This window comes from Tupaia chinensis, unplaced genomic scaffold (assembly GCF_000334495.1).
Source record: "Tupaia chinensis unplaced genomic scaffold, TupChi_1.0 Scaffold000045_1, whole genome shotgun sequence".
NCBI classification, from domain to species: domain Eukaryota; kingdom Metazoa; phylum Chordata; class Mammalia; order Scandentia; family Tupaiidae; genus Tupaia; species Tupaia belangeri.
Window position 1 is genome coordinate 8,178,345 of NW_006159501.1, and position 22,198 is coordinate 8,200,542.

A 22,198-nucleotide genomic window follows, 5' to 3' on the forward strand; every position below is an offset into this window, starting at 1 on the left:
GAGCAGGTGGCGCCGATCTGGAGGCCGCCTGGACCGCTAGAGCCGAGATCGGCTGGACGGAACTGATGCAGACGCTGGGGAGACCTAGACGTGTTTCAGGGGCCTGCGTGCCCCAGGGATTTAGAGAACTTGGCTGGGCGAGGAGGCACCCCGAGCAGCCCGCCCTACGGTTTTCAGAAAGGGCTGATTGTGGTGTTTGGGATCCCAGATCACTGGTTAACAGGGGGAGCAGGACCTCTCAGGAATGTCTGGGAGGACGCAAAATGTGTCGGCGTGGTTTATTCGGCTCTAAGATTGGGCAGAATTGCATCGACCGTGCAGTTTTCCCGTTTGAGTTAGTCCACCTCTTCTACCGTTACCATCTTGGGCCAATTTAAAATGACTTAGCCGGGCAGAGTACACACGGGAGTTCTTCAGTAAAATTCAAATAAATTATTGGAATAAAACTTGTAAAGATCCAGAAAGCCATATACCTAGTGGTGGTGCGTTTTGGAAATGAAAACCTTCCGGAGTTGGAGCTGAAACTTTGCCTTAAAGCTGCTCACCAAGACCTGAAAGAACTCGGGCTGAGTTCGGCCGGTGCAAATGCGAAGTATGTAGGCGAAGTGGGTTCCCTGCCTTAGTCTCCTGCCATTCCCTTGGTGTGATTTAGGCAGCATGAGGCTGACCATGCCGAAAAGTACCCTTCTGCCATGCATGGGTTTGGATTTATGTTAGGCTCGTTCCCCTAGGCCTCTCATAGTGTCCCATGCCAGAGCAAACTGGCCCAAACCATTGCCCGGTCTCTGCCTGTGGGCTGCTGGCACTAAAGCGGGTTGCACAGAGGGAAAGAATAAAGCCCTATTTGGCAGAAGTGTTAAAGGTTAAGGTCAGTAATTTCCAGATAGCTCCTTCACTGCGTTACATTTCATAAAGGTCAAGGGCAGGGCGCTTAACTTTGAGTATTCATAAAGCTTGCTCAAAACTACTCCCTAGGATTAGCATTCGTAGCTAAGCAAATATTGGAGTACCTGTGAGGACAGTTGGGGTGCCCAGAATTGCTAATTCGGGCAGCTCTGGGTCCAGGATACTGACTGGTAACAGCAGTTATAGTCCAGTGCTGGCTGAAAGGTCACAGTTTTTAGAAATTCATGTGCGGCTATACAAACGTGAAAATGGAGCTCAGAAGTTCTTAGGGAGCGTAGGAGCATGAAGCAGGGTACTACCTTAGACATGTCTGCCATCCCAGTGGGGCCACTGGAAGCTGTCCTGTGAGACTGCGGGGCTAGGAATGGCTGTGTCCTCACTGCTGCGTGTGATTGTTGTGATGCGACTTTGAGTTTCCAAGAGCTGAGACAGCTCGCAAATACAGCAATGACCCTTACACGGTGTTCACCTGTGTCATTAAGTGCGGGCAGGGTTCTGAAACCCGCAGTCTACCTTTTTTTAGTAGGAGTATTTGAAATGCTTATTGTGACCAGAGCCTTGCTATATATGGAACTGCAGTGTGCTGGTTTGGAACAACTGGTTGGCTCTGGTGTCCTCAGTTCCTGCAGGGGTTATGGAGTCATAGACTGACACCTGGGAGGAGTGGGGCTCCATCAGTGGCCTGAACTTACCCGGATATGTTCCTAAGGTAAACGGCAAACTGTGCTTTTACTTACCAGAACGTTTCCACCACTGCTCCGAGGGCAACAATCCCAGTGGACTTGAAATTCCTGGAGAATTGGTTTTGTGAGAAGCTGGAAATCATTTCTTTAATTCCATCTCTTAGTTTTCCATGTGAGTATTCAGCCTATCCTTTTGCTGCAGATGAATGTCAGGATCATATTGCTGAGGCTTCTGGGTGATTTCTCTACCTTAGTTGAAGTTTATTGCATTTCAGAGGGACGTCAGGAAACCATGAACAGCTTTAACAATGAAGAGTTTGACTGCCACTTCCTTGATGAAGGCTTTACTGCCAAGGATATTCTGGACCAAAAAATTAATGAAGTTTCTTGTTCTGTAAGTACATGAGGCCCAGGCCGCCAGCACAGCTGAAGGTGCTGGGCAGGCGGGATCTGAGGGAAGTGCAGTAGGTGCTGTGTCTAGTTAACAGAGCTTAGAACTAGCTGTGGGTTGCCCATTGATAGCGACTAGACTAAGGAGAGTAGGCTCCATCGTGAGTGTTGGGACACAGATGAGGCTGTGTCTCCTGTCAGGCTGCCAGTGAGTGACCTGAACCTCTTACTTCACAGGACGATAAGGATGCCTTCTATGTGGCAGACCTTGGAGATATTTTGAAGAAACATCTGAGGTGGTTGAAAGCTCTGCCCCGTGTCACCCCTTTTTATGCAGTCAAATGTAACGATAGCAGAGCCATAGTGAAGACCCTCGCTGCCATCGGGACTGGGTTCGACTGTGCTAGCAAGGTAAGAGGAAGCTGCAGTATTCGAACCATTCATACAGTGGTCTGGTGGTCCTCACTTGGTGGGCATAGCTGTGTGTCTTGGGCAGTAAATGCTAATGAAAGGGGGGAGGGGTGGCAGGCATGGTAGCTGTCTTGGGCTTTTCTGTCACTCAGCTTCTTAGCTGCATGTGTACAGCAGGACACTACTCTTTTTCAGACGGAAATACAGTTGGTGCAAAGTCTTGGAGTGCCCCCTGAGAGGATTATCTATGCAAATCCTTGCAAGCAGGTGTCTCAGATTAAATACGCAGCCAACAGTGGAGTCCAGATGATGACCTTTGATAGTGAGGTGGAGCTGATGAAAGTCGCCAGAGCACATCCAAAGGCAAAGTGAGTTGCCCCTTGTTGAAGAGCATGGTCAGCCATGGGATACATAGATTCTCACTGAATAGACCTAAGTGTCCAGTCCTATTTCTGTACTTGAGTAGAAGATAGTTTCACTCTCTGTGATTGACAGAGCCATAGATTTAAGCTGCAGAATATCAGCCAAAATTTAGGGCAGAGTTCTCTTTATGTTGTATGTGACCTGTCATGAGACATGTAATACCCTTGCCCATTTCTAGGTTGGTTTTACGGATCGCCACAGATGATTCCAAAGCAGTCTGTCGCCTCAGTGTTAAATTTGGTGCCACGCTTAAAACCAGCAGGCTTCTATTGGAACGTTCTTGTTCTGTAAGTACATGAGGCCCAGGCCGCCAGCACAGCTGAAGGTGCTGGGCAGGCGGGATCTGAGGGAAGTGCAGTAGGTGCTGTGTCTAGTTAACAGAGCTTAGAACTAGCTGTGGGTTGCCCATTGATAGCGACTAGACTAAGGAGAGTAGGCTCCATCGTGAGTGTTGGGACACAGATGAGGCTGTGTCTCCTGTCAGGCTGCCAGTGAGTGACCTGAACCTCTTACTTCACAGGACGATAAGGATGCCTTCTATGTGGCAGACCTTGGAGATATTTTGAAGAAACATCTGAGGTGGTTGAAAGCTCTGCCCCGTGTCACCCCTTTTTATGCAGTCAAATGTAACGATAGCAGAGCCATAGTGAAGACCCTCGCTGCCATCGGGACTGGGTTCGACTGTGCTAGCAAGGTAAGAGGAAGCTGCAGTATTCGAACCATTCATACAGTGGTCTGGTGGTCCTCACTTGGTGGGCATAGCTGTGTGTCTTGGGCAGTAAATGCTAATGAAAGGGGGGAGGGGTGGCAGGCATGGTAGCTGTCTTGGGCTTTTCTGTCACTCAGCTTCTTAGCTGCATGTGTACAGCAGGACACTACTCTTTTTCAGACGGAAATACAGTTGGTGCAAAGTCTTGGAGTGCCCCCTGAGAGGATTATCTATGCAAATCCTTGCAAGCAGGTGTCTCAGATTAAATACGCAGCCAACAGTGGAGTCCAGATGATGACCTTTGATAGTGAGGTGGAGCTGATGAAAGTCGCCAGAGCACATCCAAAGGCAAAGTGAGTTGCCCCTTGTTGAAGAGCATGGTCAGCCATGGGATACATAGATTCTCACTGAATAGACCTAAGTGTCCAGTCCTATTTCTGTACTTGAGTAGAAGATAGTTTCACTCTCTGTGATTGACAGAGCCATAGATTTAAGCTGCAGAATATCAGCCAAAATTTAGGGCAGAGTTCTCTTTATGTTGTATGTGACCTGTCATGAGACATGTAATACCCTTGCCCATTTCTAGGTTGGTTTTACGGATCGCCACAGATGATTCCAAAGCAGTCTGTCGCCTCAGTGTTAAATTTGGTGCCACGCTTAAAACCAGCAGGCTTCTATTGGAACGGGCAAAAGAGCTCAATATTGATGTCATCGGTGTCAGGTGAGATTTTGGCGGCATAGTGGGAGACTAAGGCATTAAGCAGTCTTGTGTTTACAGGCTTTCTGTGTTAAGGCCGTGTAAGAAATACCAATAGTAGACTGTCATCTCATTTCTTGCTCCAGCTTCCATGTGGGCAGTGGCTGTACAGACCCTGAGACCTTCGTTCAGGCGGTCTCTGATGCCCGCTGTGTCTTTGACATGGGCGTGAGTACACGGGACTGTCTATGAAGGAGGGTGGGAGGGGTGGGGTGGGGCTTGACACTAGTGGAAGTGGGTCCCAAATTGCAGAGATTTAGACCCATCTGCTTTAATTTTTGCTCTTCAATATGAATCTGGCAGTTTGACTTCTTAATTATCTTGACTCTTCCAGGCTGAAGTTGGATTCAATATGTATCTGCTTGATATCGGTGGTGGCTTTCCTGGATCCGAGGACGTGAAGCTTAAATTTGAAGAGGTAATTTATAATGGAGCCAAAGTATATAGTAGCTGGTTTTTTGCATGTCCTTTTTTGGAATATTTCTAAGTGTCTTAACTAATAGCAAAGGTGCTAAGCAAACATGGAAACAAATGTCTTGGTGTGATATTTCGAGCGATTTACAAATTATATTCAATACCATTCAGTTTTCTTAACTAAGCCGTGAGTCAGCTTTCCCAGAAGTCTTGGCTAGTTGATGACACTGAGAAATGCTGCCGTGGAATGGAGAATGTGCTGACGGGACTTCGATGCCCTACAGGCGCTTTGCCAGGCTTGTACTTCCTTCCTTAGAGACACTGAAATGTTTAGTCACTTGCACAGTTAAGCCATATATGGGCTTGAGTTTATAAAACAGATCTACATTCTTATTTATTAAAATTACGCAAGGTAGACAGTATAGAAGAGTTTTTATGCTGTTGCTGTGTATTTGGTAAATAAAGATTTTGGCACCTTAACACCTGACTAAGTAGTAATTTGTTTTGTACTATTTGATAAAATCATACTTAACGTCTTAAGGAAAGAGGGTGTCTGGAGGGGAATCCAAACAGATAGGCAGGCTGGTTTTCGGGAACCTGTTTTTGTTGTTTTGTTTTCGTTACTTGAGGCTAACCCTACTCTCGGTGGGTGATGTTACAAAGTGCTGTGACCTCTTTGCTGTGTGTGAATTCCCGGTCATGAATGACTCCTCTTTCTGTCTCACTCTTAGATCACCAGTGTGATCAACCCAGCACTGGACAAGTACTTTCCATCAGACTCTGGGGTGAGAATTATAGCTGAGCCAGGCAGATACTACGTCGCATCAGCTTTCACGCTTGCAGTTAATATCATTGCCAAAAAAATCGTATTAAAGGAGCAGACGGGCTCTGATGGTACGTATAAAGGATGGCTCATTGCGTGTGTGATTGAAGGTTGATGCAAACAGTGGTAATCAGGGTTCATCTTCCTTCCTAGATGAAGATGAGTCAAGCGAACAAACCTTTATGTATTATGTGAATGATGGAGTGTACGGATCCTTTAATTGCATCCTCTATGATCATGCACATGTGAAGCCCCTTCTGCAAAAGGTAACTTCTGAATGTGCTATATAAAACAGTGAAGATGATTGCTGTATAAAACAGTGAAGATGATACAGTAACAGCATCTCTCTTTTCATAGAGACCCAAGCCAGATGAGAAGTATTACCCATCCAGCATATGGGGACCTACCTGTGATGGGCTTGATCGGATCGTTGAGCGCTGTGACCTACCTGAAATGCATGTGGGCGATTGGATGCTCTTTGAAAACATGGGCGCTTACACTGTTGCTGCTGCTTCTACTTTCAATGGGTTCCAGAGGCCCACCATCTACTATGTGATGTCAGGACCGACGTGGTGAGTGAGAGTGCTTGCTTGTGCTTCAGACAAAGTGGGACACCTTCTTGGGTTTATGCTTGCTTTTGTCTGGTTGAACAGGAAATTATTTTCCCTTGGGTTACTTACAGACAAATAGAAGGAAAAACCCTCTGGTAGCATGTGTTCATATTTCACCTAAAAGGATTTAGAATAGAGCAGTAGGAGATTTGTGTGTAACTAGAGCATTTAAGTTGTCATGTGACTTGTGGTTTCTTGATTGCCAAAAAAGTAGCTCTGAAGAAATGCTTGCTGTACAGATACCTCTGCTTGCTTCCTGATGACGTAACAGCCAAGGAAGTAAGCGCTTACATGACTGCCCTATTGGCATGCAGCGCTGCCCAGCCAGGGGACTCAGGGTTGCTGAATGTGCCACTTCTTTCCCTCCCAGGCAACTCATGCAGCAAATCCAGAACCACGACTTGCCACCCGGAGTGGAGGAGCAGGATGTCGGCACTCTGCCTGTGTCCTGTGCCCGGGAAAGCGGGATGAAGCGCCACCCAGCACCCTGCGCCTCAGCCAGTATTAACGTGTAGATACCGTCCTGTAGATGTTACTGCGTGTAGCTTGAATTAAGGGATCTGGGGGGACCATTTAACTTAATTACCGCTAGTTTGGAAGTGTCTTTGTCGGAGTAGGGTTGGCACAGATGCAGCAACATGGAAGGCTAGGAGACTGGGTCACTTCTCTGTTCCTATGGAAACTATTTGAATACATGTTTTATATGGATTTTTATTCACTTTTCAAACATGCTACTAAAGAGTGCCCCCCAGTTGCCAAGCAAGCATTTGTAGCTTGCACGGGGCAGAAGGGGCCAAAAGCTTAGTGTCGTGACCCGTTTTAAAATAAAGTATCTTGAAATAATTAGACGTCAGGATGTTATTACAGTGTGTGCATTCCAGACTTGTTGAGTCTGGTGGTTTTTGTTGTGGATCTTTACAGAGTGGAGGCTGTCGCTCACCTAACAGGTCAAAGGAAGGACGGGCAAGCCGATGGCCGTACTTTTGTGTAGACAGGGTGGCCCGATTTGGTCCCCCTAGTCCCTGAGTGGCCACTGTGTTAGCTGTGAACCTGGGGTGCTCAGGCCCTGTGTTGAAGTGCTATTACACCTGACCATCCTGGCTCGTGCCCAGGGAAGGCACATAAGACCTTCCGAGCTCTGCCCACCCCGACCAGGTGTGTCCCTCCCCCCCATGACTTTGTCACTTCAGTTAGGCATGCAGCACAACACTGGCGGTCACCATGTGATAAGTTCAGCAGCTGCTCTAAGTGTCATGGGTATTGATGTTCTGGCATGACCTTGACTACTGTGGGTATTCTGTTCCCCTTACCTGTACCCCTGATGCCCCAGAGAGCATTATACTGTTTAACTCTTTTTTTTTGGGGGGGGAGGTTTTTCTGCTATAGGGTACGTGCACTCTCCAGAAAGACAGAGACAGAAAGTGAGAAATCACCCCCCCAGTGGGAATGGCCACGCCGCAATCCCTTCTCCTCCATTCTCCTCTCGGGATCTTGAGCACGCACGCACAGGCCCCCGGCATGAGTTTAAGCTACCGAGTCTGGGACTTGAACTGCAGTCAGTCGACTACATGGGAGTCCAGTGACATAGCCATTACACTAACTGCTGTCCCCATGTACTGTTTAACTCTTAAATGGAAGCTTTGAGTCCCACTGTAGCTGCAGGGGGAGGCAAAAGCCAGGCATTACCCTAGTAAGAATTTACCCATGGGTGTGGGTGTCACCGAGTCACCAGCCCCAACTGCAGCAGTAGATGTAGCTGGCAGAGGTCTGGAGAGGAATACTGCAGCCCCCCTCCTGGCAGTTAAATGTTGGGGTGCTGTACGTTCAGGCCTCACTGGTACTGTTTGCATAGTTCTCCAGCTGAGGGGGACTTGTGTCCGAGAGCCACCTTCTACACACACCCCTGCCCCCCAGGGTTCCACCAGACGGCACATGAGACTCACTGTTTACCATTTGCCTGGACACTCAGCTGAGACTGGGCTAGTCACCAGCTCCTGTCTCCTATATGCTGAAGTGTAGTCAGAGCTGCCAGCACAGACATTTCTTGGGAGCTGCAAAGAGGTTCCAGTGGGAATTGGGACACAAGGGGGAAGAAACGCTTTAGTTGACAGGCAGGCCCTCAGGATCTGGGGCCACTGCTGTGTTCAAAATGGAAGGGCGATGGTGTTGAGTGGGCCACATGCTGAGAACTCCAAGCTAGACACCTAGCTTGAGACTGTTGTGTCAGGTGTTTCATTTTAAATGGGAAGAAATTAACAAAATAACCAAGTGGTTGAGTTGAAATTCTGCCTGAAAGATATTCTAAGGATTTGAAAATGATGCCGATCTTTCAGCCAATTAGATAAAATATTCTATAATCCAACCAGCTGTTTCTAGCCCAGTGGGGACAGAACAGCCCCAGGTGAACCAGGCTGCACGCCCTGCACTTGGGAACCCTTGTCCCGACCACAGCTTGGCGCAGCTGCTTGGCTCCACAATGTCCTGGCCCTGCCAAGGCCTGACTTGGAGTTGTAGGATGACGTGGCCCAGCTGGCTAGTGCTCCCCTGGCCCTTGAATGGAGGAGCCTGCTAGTGAGTCTGGCTGGTGGAGCACAGCCAGACAGCAGCTGGCCATGTCACATCCTCTGGGCATTGTCCTCCAGGAAACCAGCTTCAGTGTGGTCATGTGTCCGTGTCACTACTGAAGGTGGTTTGTGAGCAGGCACAGGCACTGGGTGTTTGCACACCTGGGATTCGGGTTGCATGCAGCTGTGCCAGGGTGGCTGGGGAGCTCCACTCTGGAGGGCTAGAGCCAGTCCAGCCCCTGTGGGAGGGCTGCAGGGGACAAGCTGCTTGTCCAAGAGTAGACGGGTAACCAAGCTGACAGTGTGTGTTAGGGCCACTGGGGAGCTGCTTAAAGTCCAGGTGGTTGGATTCACCCCACAATCTGGAGTAGGGCTGTACTTAGGTCGAAAGGTAACTGGGAACAATTAAAGTATCCCTAACTCCTGCCAAACAAGCTCTGCAGGCCAATGTTTTATATGTACCAGACTGTAGAACTTTGGAAGGAAACATCTGAAGTCGAAATGCAGGGACAGAGGAATACCAGACACGTGGGGCTCACCTCTTGTTAAAAACTCCAATCAGCCAACCGCAGGAGGTGAGTGAGACATGAGCTGTGCTTCACAGTAAATACAGTTTCTTGAACGTGAGGTTTTCCACCCAGAAAGGATGCAAGTTAAAACTGAATCAGCCAGCTGGTGGCCTGACAGTAAAGGCCGCTAGGACCCACTGCCAGTCTTTGCATGCCCAGAACCTTTACAGGGAGAGATGGAGAAGGAATGGTTTGTGAGCACGTCCCGTGAGGTTGCTTTCTCTCTGTCTCTCCTCATCTCCACATCCCATCCTACCGCCTGCCCCAGTAGCCTCACGTGCCTGCTAGCAAGTTGAAAAAAAAAAGCAGAGAAACAAATCTTTCTTACTGCCTTGATTACAAAGATCAAGAGTTGCTAAGCACACTGGGCTCCCCCTGCAGGTGGGAGAGAGTGAAGTTACAGGAACTTGGTGTTGCTGGTAATTGGTTCACATTATCTTTGACACAGCAATTCTAAGAATGTCTCGATAAAGTAGAATATCCTGGCTGTCACAGTGTATGTTAGAAACAACCCCCTATGTACAACAGAGGGGACCAATGTGATGAGCTAAACAGAACGAGGCAGATGCAAACGTTCTGGGATGGAGCTCTAAAACAGCAGAAGGCCAGCAAGTGGTACAGTGGTTAAGGCACTAGACTCGCACGGTGACCATGGTTCAAGTCTGGACCCAGCGACTTGAAACTCATGCTGGGTACTTGTGCATGCATGCCCAAAATGCAAAGAAGAGAATGGAGAAGAAAGTAATGCAGTTGGCCACCCCCCCCCGGGGGTGATTTCTCACTTTATGTCTCCAACAATTGCATGCACCCAATAACAAAAATCTTTCTCAAAAAACAACAACAAAAAGCCACCCTGTGCAGTTACTCTTTGTGTGAACAGCAGAAACAGGCCAGCAGATGGCATGGTGGTTAAGGCACTGGATCCTGCATGGCTGTCTGAAGTTCAGGTCCTAGATCTGGCAGCTTGAAAACAACCCTGGTGTGTGTGCATGCATGTCCCAAATCCTGAGAGAAGGGATTGTGGGTGGACATCTCCCCCAGATGGTTTGTTTCTCACTTTTCTTTCTCTCCAACAAGTGCACATGCCCTATGGCAAAATCTAATAAAATAATAAAATAGAACCAAAACCTGATATCCACCAAACTGTTCGTGTACACATGCACCTGCATCTGCACAGGATGTTCTGGAAGGACTCAAGGAACTCATAATGGCAATTGCCGCTGGGCAGGGGAGTGGGGACCGACGTCCTCCCTTGCTCATGTGCCTGTGCTGCCAATTTGGAAGAGGCTCGTAGGTCGCCCCGCGGGAAAGGCAGGCTGAGAAGCAAACATGGCCGCTCGGGGCAAGGCAGCCTGCAAACCAGGTAGGACTCCAGCAGCCACTGAGTGCTCCCCAGCCATTCTCCTGCTGATCAACAGCTGCAGAGAGCCTGGCAGATAGGCTGGCTGGTGGGGACCAGGGTGTAGGTGGCCAAGACCCAGTCCTCACCTTCATGGGACCCAGGAGGGCTGGCTGATGCCAATTCAGCTCGGGCCACTGGAGGAAGTGAACCTGTGGGGAACCCTGGTGAGAAGGTTCCTGCACCCTGAGCACAAGCTGGGGTCACCTTCTTCCCCCAGTGGTTGGCTGGGGCCAGGAGCAGAGCCTGCGTGCCCCCACCACAGCATTGCTCACGAACGGCCAGCCTCAGTAAATGGCAGATAGAAGCCCATGGCAGAGAGGACCTCTCATGCCCCCCAGACCCACTGCCCACCAGGCCACATTCAGCTTGTCTTCACGGTCCTGTTGCCTCACACCCATTCATGGCAGGTTCACCCTTCTTAGGCTTCCCTCAGCTCCTCTAAGGCCCTGCTGGCCACCTCCTCCACAGGCCTGTCCCTGCATCACCCTACACTCTCTCGGTGGGCCTCCCCGCCTTGCTGGGCCAGCTGACTATGCCATCTCTGTGCTTAGCTGGAAAGCCGAGCTGACCAGGGCCCTGAGTAGCCTCCATGCCTGTGGGGCAGGAGGACTCATGGGCTCTCTCTCCTGCATCACCGGTTCAGTACACCAGGTTTGAACAGGATGGCATCTGGAAAAAAAGGCTTTGTGAGGTCTCCCAGCCTCTTTCTATTCACAGATGGCATGAAGCCCAGAAAGGCCGAGTGACTCGTCCAGGGTAAGCTGGAGAGTTGGGAGAGGCCTGGGAAGGGAAGGGTCCCTGTTTGCCAGCCAGGCTCTGCTCCTGGACTTTTACTGAGGGTGACAACCAGGATGGGTGAGTGGGCCCCTCTTCTCCCTCCCAGGACCACTCCCGGCCCTGCTGCCCCTTGAGCCTGCTCATCCCTCCTGCCTAAGAGCCCCTCCTCCTCCTCCAACAGAGCTCTTCCTCCTACAGAGCTCCTCTTCCTCCACCAGAGCTCCTCTTCCTCCACCAGAGCTCCTCCTCCTCCCACCAGAGCTCCTCCTCCTTCTACCAGAGCTCCTCCTCCTCCCACCAGAGCTCCTCCTCCTCCACCAGAGCTCCTCCCCATCCTATCAGAGCTCCTCCTCCCACCAGAGCTCTTCCTCCTCCTCCCACCAGAGCTCCTCCTCCTCCCACCAGAGCTCCTCCCCTCCTACCAGAGCTCCTCCTCCTCCTCCACCAGAGCTCCTCCCCCGCCTACCAGAGCTCCTCCTCTTCCACCAGAGCTCCTCCTCTTCCACCAGAGCTCCTCTTCCTCCTTCCACTGAAGCTCCTCCTCCTCCCACCAGAGTCCCTCCTCCTCCTTCCACTGAAGCTCCTCCTCCTCCTTCTCCTCCCACCAGAGCTCCTCCTCCTCCCTCTCTCACCTGGTAGGACTGAGGGCAGGTCAGTTGGAGCCCAGAGTTAACACCAGCACTGAGTGGAACTCCAGAGAGAAGCTGTTCCCCACTCATGCTGTCCCTCTGGAGGGAGGACTTGTGAGGGGTTCTGCCCTGCTGAGGGCTCACTGGGGCAGCACCTTGGCTGGGGCCCTTCCCAGCCTGGCGGGAGGGCGGGGAGCAGGAGGGGAGTGTCTTTGAGCTGTTGGAGAGGGCTGCTCTGCCCAGGAGGCGTGGGGCCTAGCCAAGGGCCAGAGTCTGGGCAGGAGGTGACTCTCCAGGAGGGAGATGTGCTCGGCCTGGGGTGGCCCAAGAGGTGGCCTGGCCCCTCCAACTACCAGCTTGCTGGGGCTTTGAAACTCAGCTCCATGGCTGCACAGGGGGCTCCAGATCTAGCAAAGAATACAGAATATTGCAGGAACACGTGGGAGCTGAGAGAATTTGTATTTGCTAACTTCAGTTGTCCCCGGAGCCCTTCGTTTTCATCTGCCAGACCCATCGACAAGGCCTCTGAGTCCTGTAGCAGAACTGGCCTTGGCTTCTGCCGTGGGGTGGTCCACCAGCAGGGCCTCGGTATCCTCACCTGTCAAATGGGGCAGGGGACAGTGCGCATCTACCTGAAGGGGATGGGAGCTGCTTGGAAACCAGGCTCCTGGGAGGCGGTCAGGCCCTGGACGACCCTCCTGGCTGCGGCCACCAGAGGGCAGCAGCACCTCATGTTCAAGGCGCAATCCAGGGATAACACCGCCCACTCAGGCATTTGCGTGACAGGGCAGGGCCAGCCTGTGATCGGAGCTCTTCCCTGGGCTGTAGGGCTGTGGGCCTGCAGCATGGCCCCGACACCTGGATATCGCGGAGGCCAGAGCAGGCCTTAGGCTGAGCCCAAGCTCTTCAGGCAGCAGAACTGAATCCAGCTGAGGGCAACGGGATGGTGGGCTTGGGCGTCACCACCCATCTGGAGCCACCAGGGCTTCCACTCGCCTCAGCCACACAGATGTCCCCACAGAGCTACTTGCCAGTGGACACAGGGTGCAGGGTCCCTCAACACGGAATCTGCACAGGACATGCCTGGGTGTGCGCCCAAGACGCCTATCTGCCTGCAGGACAGACACACACTCAGGTGACACTGAGTGGGTCCACAGAGCCCCATCTGCACAGCACACAACACCCCCTGCGTGCACATCCCCGACACGCCACACACCACGGCACACACGCACAGCACGGCCCGGGCCTCCTTAACACACCCAGCACACAGCACCACCTTGTGCACATCCCAGACACACCACACACCATAGCACACACGTACAGAGCACGGCCCGGCCTTCCCTCAGCTCCATCCCCCACACACACCTCACGACATACACCACCATGTGCATACATACCGCACACCACAGACATGCACACGGTCACTTCACACTACATACCCCCCCAGCTCACAGCATACATGACAGCATGCACACCCCAGATCACACACACACGCCATCACACATGTTCTCGCACACAGACACGGGGACACACAGTGGGGCGGAGGACCTGGCCAGGTCTGACTCCCGGCTGACAGGCTCTGGGCGCTGGCTGCTGGCGTGGCACCCCTCCCGCAGGGTCCAGTCCACACATGCAGCCGGAGCTGATGGCTGGGTCCTCGGAAGACTGAGGAGCCCCGGGTAGGACACGAGGCACTGCTTGGGCGGGAGGGGGCAGCCATGGCCTGCAGGGGGTGGGCATGGGGCCACCCGCCAAAGCTCACCCTCCCTGGTGGCCAGCTTGCCAGAGGCCGCCGTCCCGTGGAGCCAGGAGGTGACAGCCCTTCAGGTCTGGCCCGGCCGAGGCTGCCCCCAGCCGGCACCGAAGGGTGCCCGGCAGGCGGCGGCGGGGGTGGGTGAGACCCGTTCCTCACCAAGGAGGGTGCTGGTGGAGCCAGAGTGGCGCTCGACTGGCCCCGGGGCTCAGGCCCAGCTACAGAGGCTGTCAAAGAAACTGGTGGCCCGGACCCAGTTCAGCCCTCCAGGGCTGTCCCCTCATCAGGAGGAGAGGCCTCTAGGCCAGGGCCCCTCTGCCCATCCTGATTCTGCCACCTTGTTAGTGTATGGGGCGAGTTGCTAACTACCCCCCGCCCCCAGCTCTGTCAGTCCGCGCACTGTGGCCCGGAGACGGGCAGGACTGGGGCTGAACCAGAGGGCACAGCGGAGGGCCTCAACCGTGTCTGGGGAGCCCTCAGTCCTGAAAGCCAACTGAGTCAGCTCAACACTGATTCCTCAGAGGGACCAGACCACCCTGACCGAGAAAGCCAGAGGTCGCATTAGTAAAGACACAGTTCAGAGTAAGGGAGGTGACAGCCCTGCCTTCCTGGGAGTGGTCAGGCTATGGTCCTGGGCCCCACACCTGCTCTGCCACCTCCCTCCACACTACAGGGTCTCAGTGGGAAGGACCCAAGGAGCATGCTGGGGTCAAGGGGTCAGTGCCCCGAAGGGAGAGGGACTGAGCCCATCCCTAGAGCAGCCTCCTGGGCACTACGGGATCTTGTGCTTTCATGGCAGGACGCCCCCACATCCTGGGGGCGCTCAGAGCATGCAGACAAGACCCAAGCCACTTCCTGCGTAGGCCTCACAGCATGTGTAGGTCTGCATCTGGAGGGTCAGGTGCACCTGCAACTCCCAGGGAACTTCAGCCAGCTCACGGGGCCCCCACAGAATGACAGAGGGTCTGGGATCTCCCAGGCAAGGAGAACCCAGACAGAGAGAAACCTGGAGGAAGATGGGGCACCGAGAAGGGTGACCCAGGCCGGTGTTGCCAACTACCAGGCAGGACAGGAGGCGCCCCCGACAGCCGCCCTGGAGGGCTGGGGGGCTCTGAGACAGAGGAAGGTTACTTCTGGGCCAGGTCCTGCTTCTCTCCACAACCAGGGCTTCTTGGTGTTGGGATCGCCAGAACCTGCCAGGCACCCAGCACCACGCCTCCCACCCTGGGCAGAGGTGGCTTCAATGGTGGGTCCTGGGCAGTCGGGCTCACCACCGACCCGACGCCACTGGGAGTGTCTGTGAGGGTCTGGATGAGACCTGCACGTGAACTTTGGAGTGAGTGACAGTGCGCCCTCCCTGGCGCAGGCCTCAAATGACCCACCGAGGCCTGTGTGCAGCAAAAGACTGAAACAGAATTGGCAGCTGGCCTGACAGTCCATGCCGGGACGTGGCTTTCTGCCTGCAGACTCGACCAGAACTGTTGGCTCTCCGGGCCTCCCTTTCTGGAGTGCAGACCGTGGGAGCACTCCAACTCCGAGGGCACGAGCCGAGGGCACAAGCCAACTCCTGACAGATTGTCTGTCCCTCCTCTGCCTCGCATCTGTCTGTTCTCCAGTTATTTCTGTAGCCACTGCTCTATCTCTGACACCTATCTACTCATCCGTCTTCTATCAGTCTCTCTCCATCCATCCATCCCTGTACCTACTCATATATCTAGACCATCTGTCTGTCTACTCGTCTGTCAATCCACCCATCCATTCCCCTATCTACATCATCCATCCATCTCTCTATTACCCTATCTACATCATTCATCTCTCTATTACCCTATCTACATCATCCATCTCTATTACCCTATCTACATCATCCATCCATCCATTACCCTATCTACATCATCCATCTCTCTCTGTTACCCTATCTACATCGTCCATCCATCCATTACCCTATCTACATCATCCATCCATCTCTCTCTCTCTCTATTACCCTATCTACATCATCCATCTCTCTGTTACCCTATCTACATCATCCATCCATCTCTCTCTCTATTACCCTATCTACATCATCCATCTCTCTGTTACCCTATCTACATCATCCATCCATCTCTCTCTCTATTACCCTATCTACATCATCCATCCATTATCCTATCTACATCATCCATCCATCTATTACCCTATCTACATCATCCGTCCATCTCTCTCTCTATTACCCTATCTACATCATCCATCCATCCATTACCCTATCTACATCATCCATCCATCTATTCCCCTATCTACATCGTCCATCCGTCTATTACCCTATCTACATCATCCATCCATCCATCTATTACCCTATCTACATCATCCATCCATCTATTACCCTATCTACATCGTCCATCCATCTCTCTGTATTACCCTATCTACATCACCCACACATCTCTCTATTACCATACCTGCATCATTGAACGACCCGTACCTATCTACCTGTCTTCCATCTACCCACTCCTGCTGGGTCTGTGTCTCTCGAGAACCTGACTAGTGCAGTGGTCACTCACTCTGTGTCCCCTGTACTCTGTTCTTACCCTAACTGCCACCCTCCTACAACAAGCCCTGCCATCCAGCCCTTGACAATTTTACACTTTTGTAAAATTCAAGCCCCTATGGCAACCCCTTTAGGCCTCCAGGTCCAGCGGAGTAGCCAGAGGGACTTCCCTGCCCTCTTGTAGCCAATGGAACCTGCTCCTGGACCACTGGCCTCACCTTCCCAGCCCACCTGGCTTTCCCATCCCGCCAAGGCTCCAAGCTGAGCTGCAGGGTGTTTCCAAGGAAACAGCTCCCGGCCATACTGCCCAGTAGGGAGGCATTCAGTAGACTCGTTCCTATTTTTTCATTTTTGGAGAGATTTTTGCTACAGGGCACGTGCGCTCGCCAGACAGACAGAAAGAGATAGAGAGACAGAAAGCAAGAAATCACCCCCCAGGGGAATGGCCATACCACAATCTCTTCTCCTCCATTCTCCTCTCGGGATCTTGAGCACGCACACACACGCACCCGGCATGAGTTTAAGCCACAGGGTCCAGGACTCGAACTGCGGTTGACTACATGGGAGTCCAGCGACATAGCCATTACACTAACTGCTGGCCCCTAGACTCGTTCCTATTAAAAGAGGCATTCAGGGGACCAGTAGATAGCATAATGGTCATGTCGCTGGACTCCCACGTATTCATCCCCAGTTTGAGTCCTGACCCGGTGGCTTGAATTTTATGGTGTGCATGTGTGTGTGCATGCCCAAGAGCTTGAGAGGAGAATAGAGAAGGGATTGTGGTGTGGCCATCCCCCCTGGGGGATGATTTCTCATCTTCTCTCTCTCACTCTCTGTCTCTCTGGCGAGCACACATGCCCTATAGTAAAAATCTCTTACAGAAAATAAAAATAATAAAAGGAAGCATGCAGTCTTAAAGAGATGTTAAAATGACTAATATCAAGAAAATAGCTGTCTTTGCTGAAGGTGCTGTGAAGCGGGGTCCGAGCCACGTGACCTGGGTGAAGATTCCGAGGCACTGAGACGCCCTGAGGCCCGTGGGCAGCTCGGCCGAGGCAACTGTGCCCGTCTTTCCGATAACCCTGGCTCCGGGAGCCCCTTCCGAGCCCCAAACCCTTAGGAGACGGATGCCCCTCAGCCCAAGGGCTCACCTTGGTCTGTCGAGGCCAGCCATGACCTCATGGTCACCTCGCGTCCCTTGCTGGCACACTGCCCTGGGTGTAGACGTGGTCATGGTTTCAGCTGATGAGACGTGAGGCTGGTGGAGGAGGGGGAGGTGGAGAGTTCAGGTCAGGTCCGCGTCTCCCTGCTCCAGGAGCCCTGAGTCTGCCCAGGACCAGCGTGGTTGTGGGGACCCCGGAGGACATGCTTGAGGCTGGAGGCAGTGGGGGAGGAACTCGGTCCTCGGTGTCACTGGCAAAGCCTCCAGCCGGTGCTAAGCCGCCGGAGACGGCAGGTGATAAACCCCAGCCGTTGCTTTGCCGCCGGAGACGGCAGGTGATAAACCAGGCCTGTCCGCCTCGCGGCCGGCACCAACACCCTGGTCTCGCTGGGCCCCTCGGAATGTAGCTTTCCTGCGGCCTCGCTCAGTAACCGCGGGAGGAGGAAGGGGCAGGAAGAAGGGAGGAGGCAGAAGCGTGACAGTCGGGCCTGCCAGGAACAGTCATCTTTTATTTCTGGGAGTATTTCTTGGCATCAGGCAGATATTGAGAAACAGGCTAAGGAGGTTTGCAGACACCGACAGCTGGAGGGACCCGGGGTGGCGGGGCGGTGGAGTGTCCCCACAGCAGCTGGGCTCCAGGGAGACCACCCTCCCTACAGGGGGGAGAGGGCCACGGCCCATGAACGGGATGCCCCCGGGCCAACACAAAACTCAGAGAATTCCTTTTATTTGATCATTTTAATACCGGAAATGGCAGACCAATCAACAGGACAGACCGCGCACGGACGCCGGGGTGGCTACACGGACGCGGGGGCTCCGCGGCCCTGGGCACGCATGCATGTCCTTTGGGAACGGGCATATCGAGGCGCATAGAGACCACAAAACCACCAGGCTCGGAGGGATCACAGGCCACGGGGACCACGCTTCAAAGGCAATCAGAGGCGTTAAATACGGGACCTACACGTTACGTGTCACTTCACCATACGTATAATTTATATAGTAAAAGAACGGGGACACGGGGTGTACGTGCAAGCGGCTTTGGTCAGAGAAGTGGAGGGGGGAAGCCATGCTCGGGAAGGGCTTGCCTGCCTACTCTCCCTCCGTCCTCGTCCCCACCTTTCTCAGCGTCACCTGGGATCACTCAGTAAATTAGCTGGAAAGCCCTGCCTGGTAACCTCGGTTTGTCCCCTGGGCTCCCTGTGGGTGGGGAGGTGCCCTGGGCCCAGAACACTTGAATCCTAAGTGGAATCACGTCCCTGGGGGTGGCCCTGGAAGGGACCGGGCAGGGAGGGGGGAGGAACATCGCACTGATCGGGCTGAGGGAAGTGCAGCCGCCGGCCGGGCAGGTGTGACGCGTCTCCTGGGCCCGGTCGCAGCAGGGCAGGAATGACTGCAGAGCATCCACTTTCGCAAGCAAAGCTTAGACGGCGCGCCACGCCTGTGTTTCTCTGCAACTGTCCAGAGGCCCGTGATCTCAGAACTGGCTGGCGCTGCTGGGGTCGCACTGCAGCAGCCGGACGATGGAGGGGTCGCTCTTGGCACCTTTGATGAACTCCTCCAGGGACAGTTTACCTGTGAACGGGAATGGGTCTCCTGTCAGCCAGCGCTGTGACCTGCACGTCCGGCGAGGACGGGATGAGCCAGCCAGGCGGGAGCTGGTTAGGGAGGCTGGATAACACACGGCTGACTGTGTGGTTTGTCGTGGACACGGCTTGAAAAACGCACCGGGAGTGTGTGCGTGTGTGTGTGCTCAAAATCCCCAAAGCAGGGACAGATGGAGAAGGGATTGAGGCACGGACACACACACACACACACTCACACCCTGGGGGTCTGATTTCTCATTTTTCCTCCGTCTCTGTCTCTCCTGGGCAAGCACATGTGCCCTAGAGCAAATTATTTTTAAAAGGGGGGGAGGGCAGGGTGGTGGCTAAGGCGCTTAATCCTACATGACTCAGTGGTTCGAGTCCTAAATCTGGCAGCTTGAAGATCACGCCTGGTGCGTGTGCAAGTGTGCCCGAAATCCAAGAGGAGAATGGGGGAGAAGGGATTATGGCGTGGCCATCCTCTGGGGTGAAGGTGATTTCTCACTCTCCCTGTTTCTGCCTCTCTCTAGTGAGTACACATGCCCTGTGGCCAAAAGAAATATGAAAAAGAAAGAAAGAGAGACAGCACAGTGCTCGCGGCAGGGCCACCCCTTCTGTCAAAGTCGGGTGCCTTCTTGAAGCTGGGCCCATGCCCAGCCCCACTCGCTTCGTGGGCCCCTCTGGAAAAGCCTTCTTGCTTTCACGGCTCTCTGCAAAGAATTATGTGACTCAAAAGGCACGTGCAGTGGGACAGCGTGATGGGCTGAGCGGCTGACTGACACCTTCCAGAGGACACCCCGCCCTCATTAAGAAACGTGTGGGGGCCAGCAGGTGGCATAATGCTTACACCGCTGGACTCCTGTGTAGTCGACCGCAGTGCGAGTCCCAGACCTGGCGGTTTAAAACACACCAGGCGCGTGTGCGTGCGTGCCCAAGATCCCGAGAGGAGAATGGAGAAGGGACTGCGGTGTGGCCATGCCCCCAGGGCAGTGATGTCTCGCTGTCTCTCTGGTGAGCGCATGCACCCTATAGCAAAAATCTCTCTCTCAAAAAAAAAACCAAAGACCCAAACATGTGACCTGTCCCAGAAGCCATGGCCGACCTTGCTCGGTGGTCCTGCTGCCTGGTGCTCACTGCCCAGGGCCTGGCCTACCCTGGCTGGAGGCGCTTTCTGCCGGTGATCGCCCTCGTGGGCGGTGGGGGACGAGGAAGAGACTGCCGGGCTAAGGGGCTGCCAGGCGCCTCGTCTGCTGTCCTTCTCCCACCAGGATGGACCCTGCGATGGCCAGAATCAACGACAGAGGTTGCTTTCTTTCGTTTTTTTTTGGGAGAGGTTTTCGCTGTAGGGCGCATGCACTCGCCAGAAAGACAGAGAGAGACAGAGAGACAGAAAGCGAGAAATCACCCCCCAGGGGGGATGGCCATGCCGCAATCCCTTGTCCTCCATTCTCCTCTCGGGATCTTGGGCACGCACGCACACACGCCCGGTGTGAGTTTTAAGCCACCGGGTCTGGGACGCGAACCGCGGTCAGCTACGTGGGAGTCCAGCAACATAGCCATTACGCTAACTGCTGGTCCCAATGACAGTGATTTCTGAGCAGGAGAGCATTTCAGGAAAACCAACGCTGGTGTCCTCTCCCAGGACACACGTGCCCCTGAGTACTGTCCCACGTGTGAGCCTAGGCGAGAGAGCCCATGAGAGCATGGCTTCAATGATGCTTGTGCCTGGGGTGGCCGTGCAGGCCAGGACACACCGTGGGCACCGCCTGTCCCCAGCAGTCCTCTGAGGAGCTTCAAGGACAGAGCACATGCCCCTGGTCACCCTCTACCTTCACCCTGCTCTGGGCCCTCACTGTGGTCCCAGCTGTCCTGGAATCAGTCCTCACCCTGTGGCTCAAGGTCCAGAGACAGATGGGTCCCCTGAGCTCACAGGAGGAAGTGCTCCATGCCAGGGGGCACATTAGCAAGTGGCACACGACACCCAAGTTCACAAATGACCCAGAGGGTGCAGGTACCAGCCCAGCAGGCCCTCTGAGGGGGTCTGGGCTAGGCCAGGAAGCAGCTCAGGGGCAGAGGGTGGTCGTGGGTGGCTGTGGGTGGCCATGGGTGGCTGTGGGCGTTGTGGGTGGTCGTGTGTGTCTTGGGTGGCTATGGGTGGTCATGGGTGTCATGGGCGGTTGTAGGTGTCATGGGTGTCGTGGGTATCGTGGGGGTCATGGGTGGCTGTGGGTGGTCATGGGTGGTCGTGGGTGTCATGGATGTTGTGGGTGGCTGTGGGTGGTCGTGGGTGTCATGGGTGACTGACCTTGGACACTGAGGTCAGGGACAGCAGCCACTACTGGAGGAGTACCAAGCTCTGTGTTAAGACCCTTACAGGCTTTGGGTCAGCTGGTGCTTGGTGGTTAGGGGGCTGGGTCCCACATGGCTGACTATGTGGTTCAAGTCCTGGACCTAGCAGCTTGGGAAACATGCCAGGTGCATGTGCCCCAAATCCCAAGAGAATGGAGAAGGGATTGTGACATGGCCATCCCCACTGGGGGGGGGGCTTTCTCACTTTCCCTCTGTCTCTGTCTCTGCCTCTCTCTGGTGAGTGCACATGCCTGATGGCAAATTACCCAAAAAAATAAAAAGAAGCTTTAGCGTCTTGTTATGAGGACTCTCAGGGACCCTCACAACCACGTGAGATTGGGTTTCGTCCCTGTTTCGCGGAGCAGCAAACCGAGGCTCAGGAGGGCCCAGACTCACTGCCGGTCATCGCGATCCCGCTGTACCTTGCACACGGGGCCGTGGTTCACGTGTGAATGTGTTAGGAAAGCTCTTGTGCCCGCACGACCTGCGGCTCCTGCGTGACCCGGCGCCCTCCTCCCACCAGGCTGGTCTTTGCCCCTGCGCGGCAGCTCCAGGCTTCCTCGTGCGCGAGCCTGTCTACTCCACAGAACAGCCCCGGAGTCGTCTCCCCACACGTCACAGTTCTTTATTGCTCAACAGCAAGTCCGAACTGATCTGCGGCTGAGCTCCTCAAAGCCAGCGAGCCACCAGGTGGCACTGGGGGACATTCCCAGCCCAGAGACGTCTTAGGGGCCCCCAAGCCAGCACCCACTGGGCTGAATCATCCAG

At 53.8% G+C, this 22,198-nt stretch overlaps 2 protein-coding genes and 1 non-coding gene across 4 annotated transcripts in view; 2 read left to right on the plus strand and 1 right to left on the minus strand.

Annotated features, from left to right (window-relative positions):
• The first annotated feature begins 694 nt into the window (after window positions 1-694).
• On the plus strand, window positions 695-825 carry LOC114008659 (small nucleolar RNA SNORA42/SNORA80 family). The gene has a single exon (XR_003550176.1). It is a non-coding gene; the product is annotated as a small nucleolar RNA SNORA42/SNORA80 family (small nucleolar RNA).
• An 821-nt stretch (window positions 826-1,646) lies between these two features.
• On the plus strand, window positions 1,647-6,975 carry ODC1 (ornithine decarboxylase 1). 2 transcript variants are annotated; one of them, XM_027773504.1, is made up of 12 exons: window positions 1,647-1,761; window positions 1,865-1,983; window positions 2,217-2,390; window positions 2,586-2,758; window positions 2,992-3,075; window positions 4,193-4,243; window positions 4,366-4,447; window positions 4,614-4,697; window positions 5,425-5,587; window positions 5,670-5,782; window positions 5,874-6,088; window positions 6,498-6,975. In XM_027773504.1, exons 2-12 carry the CDS (start codon window positions 1,882-1,884, stop codon window positions 6,640-6,642), a joined length of 1,386 nt encoding a protein of 461 aa, XP_027629305.1. In that variant the 5' UTR covers window positions 1,647-1,761; window positions 1,865-1,881; the 3' UTR covers window positions 6,643-6,975. The 2 variants fall into 2 exon arrangements, with proteins under 2 accessions (XP_027629305.1, XP_006140887.1); XM_006140825.2 differs by lacking the exon at window positions 2,992-3,075 and having other exon boundaries at window positions 4,109-4,243.
• An 11,246-nt stretch (window positions 6,976-18,221) lies between these two features.
• Window positions 18,222-22,198, minus strand: part of HPCAL1 (hippocalcin like 1) — a 34,565-nt gene continuing 30,588 nt past the window's right edge. Inside the window, exon 5 of the mRNA XM_006140826.3 lies at window positions 18,222-19,070. Coding sequence (XP_006140888.1) covers window positions 18,973-19,070 — 98 coding nt within the window. The 3' untranslated portion in view covers window positions 18,222-18,972. The remainder of the gene's footprint in view (window positions 19,071-22,198) is intronic.